Source organism: Loxodonta africana, chromosome 4, assembly GCF_030014295.1.
Source record: "Loxodonta africana isolate mLoxAfr1 chromosome 4, mLoxAfr1.hap2, whole genome shotgun sequence".
NCBI classification, from domain to species: domain Eukaryota; kingdom Metazoa; phylum Chordata; class Mammalia; order Proboscidea; family Elephantidae; genus Loxodonta; species Loxodonta africana.
In genome coordinates, this window is record NC_087345.1 from 166530235 (window position 1) to 166542470 (window position 12236).

At 40.6% G+C, this 12236-nt stretch overlaps 1 protein-coding gene across 1 annotated transcript in view; it reads right to left on the reverse strand.

The window, feature by feature from the left end:
- Nucleotides 1–12236, reverse strand: part of PRTFDC1 (phosphoribosyl transferase domain containing 1) — a 90917-nt gene that overhangs the window by 15437 nt on the left and 63244 nt on the right. The window contains 1 exon segment of the mRNA XM_023548859.2: nucleotides 2874–2939. Within this exon segment, the coding sequence (XP_023404627.1) occupies nucleotides 2874–2939 (66 nt within the window).

Consider the following 12236-nt stretch of genomic DNA (forward strand, 5'->3'; position numbering starts at 1 on the left):
AGGGTTGTCAGGTAAAGTACAGAATGCACAGTTAAATTTGAATTTCAGATAAACAATAACTTTTTAGTGTAAGTATGTCCCAAATATTACGTGGGACATACTTATACTAAATATTATACGGGCTATACGTCTACTAAATATGGCATGGGACACATTTACATTAAAAATTTATCCATTGCTTACTTGGAATTCAAATTTAACTAGGTATCCTGGGTTTTTGTTTTGTTTTGTGTTGTTTTTGCTAAATCTGGCAATTCCAGTTGAGAGGCCACTGGAAAGTTTTCAATAGGCAAGTACATTTCTATTTTAGAAGGATGAAGATCCCTTTGGCTGCTTCATGGAGAATGGTTTGGAGGGTAGCAAATGTGAAGTGAAGGCAGAAGCCCACAGAAAGGATGGTTGTGGCTTTGCCCCACACCAGTGCTTCTCCAACTTTAATGTGCACAAGAATTATCGGGGGGCGGGGGGGGATGGTGATCTTGTCAAAATAAAGCTTTTAATTCAGTAGATCTGTTTTTGTAAAAAAAGTTTCATTGGAACACAGTCACACTCATTCCTATCCATATTATCTGCGGTTGCTTTTTGTACTACAACAATAGAGTTAACCTTTTCCTGTTAATCACTGTTTATTCATCTTAGAAGTATTTACCCAATGTCTTCTAAGCCCAAGGGGTTCTACTTGGCATACATTCAAATGTATATAAAAATATATCTATGTACACACAGGGTGTAAAATACCACTAATTAGCACCTGGAAACCTAGAGGAACAATTTGTTATGCTAGCAAAAAGTTAAAGCAGATTCCTGCTGGTACTTACTGCCAGCTGGTTTTCCTCTCTTCTGAACTTCCTCGATCCCTCCTTTCTCCTGGGGGTCTTTGTAGTAATTATAAACCACCACACCAGTTGCCGTCAAGTTGATTCCCATTCATGGTGACCCCATGTGTATCAGAATACAATTGTGCTTCACAGGGTTTTCAATGGCTGATTTTTCAGAAGTAGATTGTTGGGCCTTTCTTCCAAACTGCCTCTGGGTAGACTTGAACCTCCAACTTTTCAATTAGCAGTCAAGCACGTTAATCATTTTCGCCACCGAGGGACTCCTAATTATAGGAGGAAAATACTGCGGCATGACCTCCACCCCTTCTGCTCACTCTACCCCCAGTAAGAAGCTAGCCTTTCTTCAATCTCTTCTCTATTTAAAAAAAAAAAAAAAGGGACTATCCCATGCTCACCTAGGGGGAAATCTTTTATAAAGAGCTAGAGAATGATTTCAGTAGGAAAGAGAGAAGGACCACAATTCTACGTGCAAACTTTTTCTTGACGTTCATTTAGAACACTGAAGAGTTGCCACTTTGACAGACCTCACAGCAAAAGCACCAGGTAAAATATATCTGTCGCATAATAAATTTATAAGCCCCCCCCCAAAAAAAAACCCAAACCCATTGCCGTCAAGTCAATTCTGACTCACAGCGACAGTATCATATAAAAAAGTACTAGAATAATCTATCATTTAAAGACCACTCCAGGGTTGTTAAAAGTTATGAATTTCTGGAAACCGCTTTGAGGATGTTAGCTTTCTAGGGTGTTACTTTATACAATGATGTAGTAACATGAAACGGTACACTAACGCCAACAAGTTAATTCTAATTTTTGTGGTCCAAAATTTGGTTCAAAACTTACTACTAGATAGCAATTTAACACTGAATCGTAAACTAATCTGTTTATCGGTCCAAGTCTTTGTGGTTCTGTAGTGTCACCAATGTTATTATGCATATTTGTATTAAATGTGGCGGCTACTCCTTTTCCCCATCCGGGCATTGCATAACAACAAAAATGAGAGATTAAGCATGTGTAATAGTCTGAACCATTTTACTTAGAAAGCTGAAGCTGTTCAGCGATAATGAATACAAGATATGTCTCAGTACAGCTGAACAAAAACAAACTCTTCTTCACTGCTTTCATTCACAGCAAAGCTTGCATTTCAGGTCACATTCCACAAGGACCATCTGCTTTAGGAAACAATTCTTCCTTCCAATTTGTATATTTATGTCAGACGCCAGTCTTTTCACTTAATTATTTATCGGCTGGTTTGGAAATCCAAGGTAAAATTGGAGGTATTTTTCCCGTAATCTAATTGGCTACCTTCTGTTTAATAGACAAAACAAAAGGCTGCAAAATGTGCTCTCAAGAAGTGCTTCTCATATATATATATATATATATATATATATATATATATATGTTGTTATGTGCTGTTGAGTCGGCTCTGACTCATAGCGACCCCATAGGACAGAGTAGAACTGCCCCATAGGGTTTCCAAGGAGTGGCTGGTGGATTCGAACTGCCCACCTTTTGGTTAGCAGCCAAGATCTTAACCGCTGCACCACCAGGACTCCATACATATATAAAAAATAAATAAATAATTTTTTTATACAACCCCCCAAATTTTGTACATTTCAGCAAACCTATTCAATTTTTTAACAAAGTGCCCAGGTGCTGAGTGAGGTATAGACGAGAGATGAAAAACAGATGAATAAAGAAAAAAGCTTCTTTTTCAGGGAGGTACCTGAAAGGCTGAGTAGAAAAAAACCGAAAAGCACAAGGCGAGCCAAGAGGTTTTATAATCTGAGGTTCTGAAAGAAGGTTGGAAGGAGGCTTGGAGAAGAAAGATTTGGTCTGCATCATGTCCTGGAAGCGTTCTAAAAGGAGAGTTTCATAAAGGAGAAATCGTTGCAAGGATTCACGCATCCATTTGCATGAATTAGCAAACCCTGGAGTGTCTGCAATGTCTTGCAAGTGCTGATCTGAAATGGAGGTCACTGATTTCCCCATGACATCAGTATGTACCCAGTGAGCAAAGTTACATTAACAAACCTTTCCAGCAAGTGCAGAGAGATCATGGCCTCCCATTATCTGCATCTCACCCATGGATTGGTCACTCTGAAAAAAAAAAAAGAAGAAAATAATATTTTGCTGCACAAGAAAACCTTTAAAGCATTTTCCCGTCTGCCCAGTTAGTGGCTAGATTGCGTCTTACAAATATAGCACAAATAGCCAGTACAGATCCCCGGTTGCCTATGGTTACCGAGAGCCACTCTCCTCCTACTGTGCTTGAGAGGGAAGCTTCTAATAGCAGGGGGTGGGGAGGTGGGAGACTGTGTGTGGAGCGGGGAAAGAGGGGAAGAAAGAGGACAGACAAACCTAATTTTGGAGCAAAAGTCCATGGACACTGCCTGAGCCTACCCTGAAGCAGATGGAATGGGCAAAGATGCTCAGTCACCCCAGGATCTCACTGGGGACTTGCGGGTTATGGAGTCCCCAGGAGCAGGCCAAGCATTTGCCAGCTCTGCCAACAAGCCCCAGAGATACCCCTACGATGGGGAGCAATCAGATTTAGGAGATCCTGGTTCCCAGAGAGGCTGGAGACCCCCTCTACTCCTAGTCATCGGCAGGCCAGTCCCTTATCTGATGCAGACAGCAAATACAACAGGCCTGAGATGAGGAGCTTCTGTTATGCTCAGGCCCTGTGACATGAGTGGCGAGGCCTCGGGAGCTTTCTGCAGTTCCAGGAATATGAGGCCCAGAACCATGTTTACAAGACTTTTTACTCAAATCTCTTTACAGGTTATGACCATTCACTTTCACAATGTTTATATACAGCACATTATCCTGTCCTAATTAAGCCTCACAAAAAACAAACAAAAAACCCAGATTGTTATATTGTGAACATCACAATAGGATAACACGGAGGCAAAACAGGAAACAGCAGGCAACACATTTTCTAGCCTCATTACAGACCCACATTAGAGTAACTGAAGACAATTCCTGGAGCAAACACACTACAGGCAATCTACTTCATGACCGAGCAAGAAGTTGCAATCCTTTGATCCAACCACCAACCTGAGAGAGAAGAAAACGATACAGGCACCACAGGTAGGACATGCTGAACCAGGAAATGTCTTCGGTTACTGCTGTGACAGCTGTCGCTTTTGCCTGCTCAGCACCTTCCTGCCTTAATCTGGCAAGGTGGGGAGCTCGTTCCCTATGGCTCGGGTGGAGCCAGGCCTTACCAGTGTGAGCCAGCTATAACTGCAGCTGTGTCCAGTCTTCGGCTTTCCACTTATCAGTTACTAGCTGCTGGAGAGTCTACTTTAACTCATGGAGACCCCGTGTATATCAGAGTACAACTGTGCTCCACAGGGTTTTCCATAGCTGATTTTTGGGAAGTAAATTGCCAGGCCTTTCTTCTGAGGTACCTCTGGGTAGACTTGAACCTCCAACTTTTCAGTTAGTGGCCTAGTGTATTAACCATTTACACCACCCAGGGACTCCTCCAGTTACTTAAACCAATGCATTACCTTAGGAATTTTCTCGGGCTGTTTGAATTAGATTTTGCCACTTGAGATTAAGGGTCTCCATCAAGACATATAATTACTCTGTTATGGAACTAGTCCTACAGGAATAAACAGCCAAACAACCAATATGACAGTTTTTTTTTTTTTTTTTTTTTAAGCCAATGAAGCAGCTTTTGTCTTTCTACCTTCCTGCTCCAAAGGGGAAAAAAACATGACACTAAAATGTTTCTACTTCCACTTCATAAGGCATTCATTCCTTGCTGCAGAGGCGGCAGGGACAGAAGCTTACGCTGCTTAACACAATAGTTCATCTTAAAAGCTGCCCACTGAATGAGACACAACTAATAATTTTCTTATTACAGGAACGGATTTCGAAAAGACAAAATTAAAGAACATCCAGAATTAGCTGATTTTTTGCTGTTTCTGTACTGGCAAAGACAATCATATATTCAAAAGCAGTCACATTCGTGGGTTAAGAACTTGTCGAAAATGCCAAAGAAGAACATTTTCTTGTTATTCTACAGGTGCTGAGATACAAGAGTTAACTCAGGAAGAATTTCTGCACATTTGACTCAATTATGTCATTAACAGCAGCAGGAAAAATAAAAATTTCAGTACCCCCGAGGACTGGGGTGTGCAGAACTGCATACAACTACTAAACCACAAAGCTTAATGTAACAAATGAAATTTTTACTCTGCCAGGTCAGAGTAAATGTCATAATAACTCTCTGATTATCATCCCATTTTACAGATAAAAAACACAAAATGCCAAGAAAGCTAAATAATGTACTCAAAGTCACACAATTAGTGTGTTGCTAAGTGCAATTAAATTGACTATTTAGGTCTTACTTATTCCAAGTTTATAAATATGTTTTTAATATTAAGCTTGTCTTTAATCCACCTGGAATGTATATCTTCCAAGTATATAGTCAGAAGGAGCCATGAGCCCTGGTTAGGCATGCAGCTGCTAACCAAAAAGGTCGGCAGTTGGAACCTGCCAGCTGCTCCACAGAATTGAATTGATGGCAATGGGTTTGGTTGGTGGCTTTAAGTATATAGTCAAGTGTCCCAATATCATTTATTGAATTGTTTCTTTTTCTTTTTTTTATTCCTTGGTGGTCTGAAATGTCATTTTTATCATATCCTTTATTCCCCTATGTGAGGGTCAGTTTCTATATTCTGCTGTTTCATTAATTGAAAATGTCTATTTGAGCACCCAAATCACGCTGCTGTAATTACTATAGCTTTTAAATGTTTCAATATCTCGTAGAGGATGTCCCACTTTTTAAAAAAAAATTTTTTTTGGCTATTTTTGCATGTTTATTTTCCTATCTGTAGATCATTATGAAGCTCAAATGAGTTAACACAGGTGAAAAAAATTAGAACAAAGTCTGGCATTCAGTTAATGCTTCAAAAAAAAAAAAGAAAAAAAATACAACAAAAACAAACCAAACCAGTTGCTGTGGAATCATTTCTGACTCACGGTGACCCAATGTGTGCAGAGTAGAACTACTTATAGGGTTTTCAAGGCTGCGACCTTTCGGAAGCAAATTGCCAGGCCTTTCTTCTGGTGCACCTCTGTGTGGGTCTGAACTGGGAAACTTCCAGTTAGTAGCCCAGTGCTTAACCACCAGCCAGGGACTCCATCAGGTAATGCTAGATGTTACTTATTTCTTTTCGTTTTTCCTTCCTTCCCATCTTTCCCCAGGAAATGGCCACTCCTCAGTTCTTCCCTGGTAAACTGATGGTACAGCCTGGTTTAATTACTCCAGAAAATAAACCTTTGTTGCCTGCTGAGGTGGGGAAGGAAACTTGGGAGTTCTAAATGCTCCAATTATGGGTGTTTAACTAGCCTTGGTGTTTTCAGTCAATTCCTCAGTCTACCTTCTAAGGATGTGGCGACTCTAATTCTGAGCTTTCAGGAATTCTAGGGCACAGCTCTTTTACTTCTCTTTGACATTTTCCTCCGCAGGCATTTAGATTCTCACTTTCTCCGTTTTGCTCAGTCAGTGGCTTTCCTTGATCAGTTTCCTTCCTAAAAATACTGACGTCCCTTATCCACTGGGTCTTCTGCCCTTTTTGTCCTTCTAGGTATATACTTCATTTACTTCTTTACTCTCATTTCAGTGGAGTTTTAGGAATGGAGTTAACTGCATGTATTCGATCTACTGTTTTTACGTTAATATTTTTGTAATGGTGCAAAACCATCATTATTTCTAGGATTGAGCCATTTTTTTTTTTTTTTAACATCACTGATTTTCATTTGATAATATTTCATTTGGGATTGTCCATCTATGCTCATAAGTGAGATTGGCCTATAGTCTTCCTTTATCACCTTTGTGGATTTTTAAAGCAAAATTATTCTAGCCTCATAAATGAGTCTGGAGGGTCTTTATTCTATGCTTTAGAAGAGTTTGTATTGAGAAAAAAAAAAAAGCTATTGCCTTTGAGTAGATCCAACTCATAGTGACTCTATAGGACAGAGTAGAATTGCCCCATAGGGATTCCAAGGAGCAGCTGGTGGATTCGAACTGCCAACCTTTTGGTTAGCAGCCAAGCTCTTAACCACTGAGCCGTCAAGGCTCTGAAGAATTTGTATATGAGCAGAATTCTGTTTTGCTAAGGTTTAGCAGAATCAGAATAGCTATTATTTAATCCCCACTGTACAAATGAGGGGAGCCCTGATGGTGCAGTGGTTAAGAGCTACAGCTACTAACCAAAAGGTCAGCAGTTCAAATCCACCAGCTGCTTCTTGGAAACCCTGTGGGGCAGTTCTACTCTGTCCTATAGGGTCACTCACTGTGAGTCAGAATCGACTTGATGGCAACGGGTTTGAGGGTTTTTTTGGTAGAAATGAGGAAACTGAAGCAATAAATTTAATTAGCCTGCCCCAAGAGGCCTTGCTAATTAGTAAGTGAAGGAGTCCAGTTCGATCCCAGATTTGCCTGGCCCCATATTATTCTGGTGTCCCCCCCCCCTCCGCCCCCTGCACTCCCCGCCACCTCCTGCTCATATTCCCAAAGCAGCCCAAGTTGCGTTGCAGACACCACCATGGAGAAGGAGTGGGTCTTGGCTGCACTAGTGACGTAAAATACACACGCTAAAGATTACTAGGAGAATCAACCTCTTGGTAGACATGCTGATGGAGGCTGTGTGGACTTACTTACATGGTAAAGTAAATCTCTGATATTTAGTCCAGGTGTCCTTGGGAGACGTAGTTTGGAATTGACTACGACACCTGAGCGCCAGGAACTGAATAGCGCATGCCCAGACAGCCGAGCAGGCCTAGTGATGCCTCGCGTAGAGAGTTCACGCTGCTTAGATAAAGCATGACCGAGGAAGAATAAATATTCTGAATATACTGTCCTTTTGAGGAACCAGAAGGGGGTAAAGTAAAGAAGACAAACAAAAGAACGACTCTGTAAGCCATTTGTTTTCAAAGTGAGAGCTACTTGCTTCACAGACTGCACAGGCAAACGCTTTCTCGATATCATCAGCCTCCACATGTGGCTTAACTTTGTTCTTTCCTTGCTTTTTCATCCTGATCTTCCCTCTCAGCTATTATCCTGTGCCCAGTGAGGCAGTCAGCACTATATCAAATGAGAAGAGAGGCAAAGCAAAAACAAAAACAGTTCATTATAAGAAATTTACATGATCGAACTGGAGAGCCTCTAATTAAAATAGTGCAAACTGCTCAAATAGACTTCATTAAATTCTGAATATTTGATACCAAGAGAGAATACAAGGATTGGTGGATGGGTTTGAGTACCCCAAGCCCCTCGTTTTTCTTTTCAGCCTTGTAGAATTTTCCAATCAGTAGTTGATGTGGGACCAGGATACCTGTACAGGTGCCGTGAAGCCAATTCTGATTCATGGCATTCCCATGTGTGTCCATGTAGAACTGTGTGCCCTAGGGTTTTCAATGGCTGACTTTTTCAGAATTAGATCTCCAGGCCTTTCTTCTGCAGCACTGCTAGGAGGACTTGAACTTCCAACCTGTCTGTTAGCAGCTGAGAACATTAACTGCACCACCCAGGAACCCCTAATGTAGGACATGACTCTTAATTGTGTCCTTTAGTACTTTAAGCTGCTGGGGTCAACATAGAGGGCAAAAGGCAGTCAGAGCTGGAGTGGCTCTTGCTCCAACCAGATCAGCTCCACTTGTATCTGTTAGAGTTATTGAACTCTAACCAAGTAAGATAAAGATTGGAGAAAAAAAGCTCTGCTATTTAAAAAAAAGAAATTAAAAAAAAATTATCATGTTAATGTGTTTTCTTCCTTTGAGATTGACTTAACTTCTTTTTGGTTTCCTGTTCATTTAAATAACCATTTAGCTCTGAGATTGTTTCTGTTTTGAAACTTGTTCTTATAATCTCTGTGAGATGAGTTGTAGGAAAGAAGAACATAGAGACTGAGTGAAGAGTCCATCTGGTGTCCCAGGACTCTGGGACACCAGACTGCCTGGGTTCAAATCACAGCTCCTTGTGACCTTAAGAAAGTTACTTAACCTCTCAGTGCCTCAGTTTTCACACCTATAAAAACAGTATATGAATAGTTCCTACCTCATAGGATTATTGGAAGGATTAAATTATAAAAGGATTAATTAATTGCTTTTCTAGTTGTATACTGGTATTATATACCAGTGCCTGGCATACAATAAGCAGGACATAAAGTGTGCCCTAAAGGAAGCAGGAGTCAAGAAATCAAATGATGAACTGCACTGGGCAAAGCTGCCGCAAAAGACTTCTTTAAAGTTTTAAAAAGCAAAGATGTCACTTTGATGACTAAGATATGCCTGACCCAAGCCATGGTCTTTTCAGTCACCTCATGTGCACCTGAAAGGTGGACAATGAAAAAGGAAGACAGAAGAAGAATTGATGCATTCAAATTGTGTTGGAGAACAATATTGAACATACGATGGACTGCCAAAAGAATGAACACATCAGTCTTAGAAGAAATACAACTGGAATGCTCCTTAGAAGCGAGGATGGTGAGACTTTAACTCGCTTAATTTGAACACATCATCAGGAAAGATCAATTGCTAGAAAAAGATATAGTGTTTGGTAAAGTGGAGGGTCAACAAAAACTAGGGAAACCCTCAATGAGTTAGATTGACAAAATAGCCACGATAATGGCCTCAAACATATCAAAGATCATGAAGATGGTGCAGGATCTGGCAACCTTAGGGCCTGTTATACATAGGGCCACCATGAACTGGAGCCAAGTTGACAGCAACTAACAACAACAAAGTATGCCCTGTCTCCTCACCGTTCACCTTTAGTCTTAAAAAAGTTGCATAACGATTTGAGTTTCCTAACATGGGCTTCTGTGATTTATGCTTTGTTCAGTTCACTCAGGACATCATAAATACATGCATACCATGTGCTCTGTGATTAGGGTTTACATGCCCCGTGGGGTATGTAGGTAAGAGGGTCTGATGTCCTTCCATTGCCATGAGTGCACTCTAAATTGTGGGTACAGCCTTGGTTAAAATTGAGCTCGTTTGTGGTTTTTCAGTGACTCTTGCCCCAGTTTCCAGGCTTTAAAGCAAGTCATTAAGTGGCCATTACATCTCATTCCAGTTGCTGCCTTCATCCTTTTTCTCAGCAGAAGCCACCTGAAGATCACACGCTGATTCCTTTTTGTACTTATTAGCTCTACTCAGATCCTTGCTGGTAACTCCACAGAGCCATCTAACAGTTGATCTTGTTGAAACTGCTTTACTAGATGGAGGTAGAAGATCTGAGATAGAACATGAGGTGTCTGGGTTCCAGATGTGCTTCCAAGCTTGGCTATATTTTTACCTTGGGGACCATGAGATACCCTAATTCTTTCGTATAAATCCACAATTTTAGTTTAAAGTAATTTTAAATAGATTTTTACTATCGTTAACACCACCACCTGTCAGTTTGTCATACTGTGGTGCCTTGTGTGTTTCTGTGATGCTGAAAGCTATGTGACTGGCATTTCAAATACCAGCAGGGTCATCCATGGTGAAAAGATTTCAGCAGAGCTTCCAGATTAAGACAGACCAAAAAGAAAGATGAAAACTCTATGGATCACAACATAAAATTGTCCAATGTAGTGCTGGAAGATGAGCACCCTGGGTTGAAAGGCTCTACATAATAGCTGCAGTAATGGACTCAGACATACCAACGATCTTGGAGATGGTATAGGGGCAGGCAACCTTTTGCTCTGTTGTATACGAGGTCACCGTGAGTCACAGCTGACTCAATGGCAGTTAACAAACTTGTTACAATATAGCCTTGACTAAGATACTACTCTAATTTACAGGAAAAGTCAATATTCTCAAGTCTTAATAAATATTATTTTTTACAAATTACTTGTGACACACCTCACCACTCAGGATGGACACCTCTATCCCATATTAAGAGCCTTGAGCTCCCGGTGCTTGACCTGCTAATTTATACCTCCACGTGTTAGCTCAGGGTAGCTCAGGCCACTCCAGATGCATGGAATGACCACCTCTCCGCCTTTCCTCACATGGGTAACTAATCCTCACTCTCTTCCAAACTCAGTTTAGGCATCATCTCTTCCAGGAAGATTTCCTGGAACCCCCTGGACTTTGTCTCCAATAAACCCCTATGCCTATCTGCATATTAACTACATCCAACTGAAATTTTCTGTGAATGTAGCAACTACCACTGGAATGAAAACTACTTCTGCCTAGGAATCTGTTTTCTTCATACTTGTCCCTCAGTGGCTGGCGCTTTGTGGCATGCAGTGTTTACTGAGCTGTACTGGAGTGTCTCAGTACACATGTTATACGTGTTAGCTATATTTTTAATACTTATCTCCCTGCCCACTTAAGATGCTAGGCATCCTTAAGCCGCACTTGGTTTCTCTTGCTTTAAGTTCTTTCTCTGGCTGTCCAGACAGCTGAAGGAACTTACTGCCCAGTGGGAGACAAAGAAAAATAAAAATTATAAACAAACACATATGAGAAAACATCTGTAAAGCTAAAATAAAACGGACAGAAATAAAGCTGACTTGACCAAAAAACCAAACCCAGTGTCGTCGAGTTGATTCCGACTCATAGCAACCCTTTAGGACAGAGTAGAACTGCCCCATAGAGTTTCCAAGGAGCGCCTGGTGGATTTGAACTGCTGACCCTTTGGTTAGCAGCCATAGCACTTAACCACTACGCCACCAGGGTTTCCAATGGAAAATAGGAAGAGTGAAAAATACAGGCCTTCCCCTACTATGTCTGACTGAGCCCCACCACAGCTCCTTCTTTGTTGTCATTACTGTAATTTTCTTCTCTCAGTCCCCAGCCTCCTCAAGATTGTTAAAAACTTAAATGCTAAAATCCATATGAATTCTGAACATCTAAAAGTATGAAAATATGAATTATTAATTTTTTTTAATATCTGCAATTCAAAGGGCATAGTATTTATTTATTTTTTAGCCAGACTAGCATCTTAACCAGGAGAAAATATGTATATGTTAGCATGTACAATTTAGTAGTTTGGAAGTGCACATAGATTTTGTATTTCCTGACTTTGCAAACTTGATGTGATTTTATTCAAAGCGGCTTTCTGTTTAATGACAATGATTTATTGCTCTATTGTGATTGGTATTCTGCTCCACCCAGTCTCCAAGAGGGGTACTGGTTAGCTAAGAGTAATCCCCATCCAACAGAGAAAGGCACTTTTCTTTATGAGAAAGAAAGGGATGTTGGTTTGGAAGAGGGGACTACAATGCCATGAGGCAGCTCTAAGCCAGTAGGAATAATGAAGGGTCATCAAGGAAAAGTAAGAAAAAAAAAAAAGAAGAGAAGGGAGAATGGAGAAGACGTTTACTTTGATTCACTTATTCCAGTAAAGAGGAAACACAGTTTAAAACAGATATAGTGATTCTG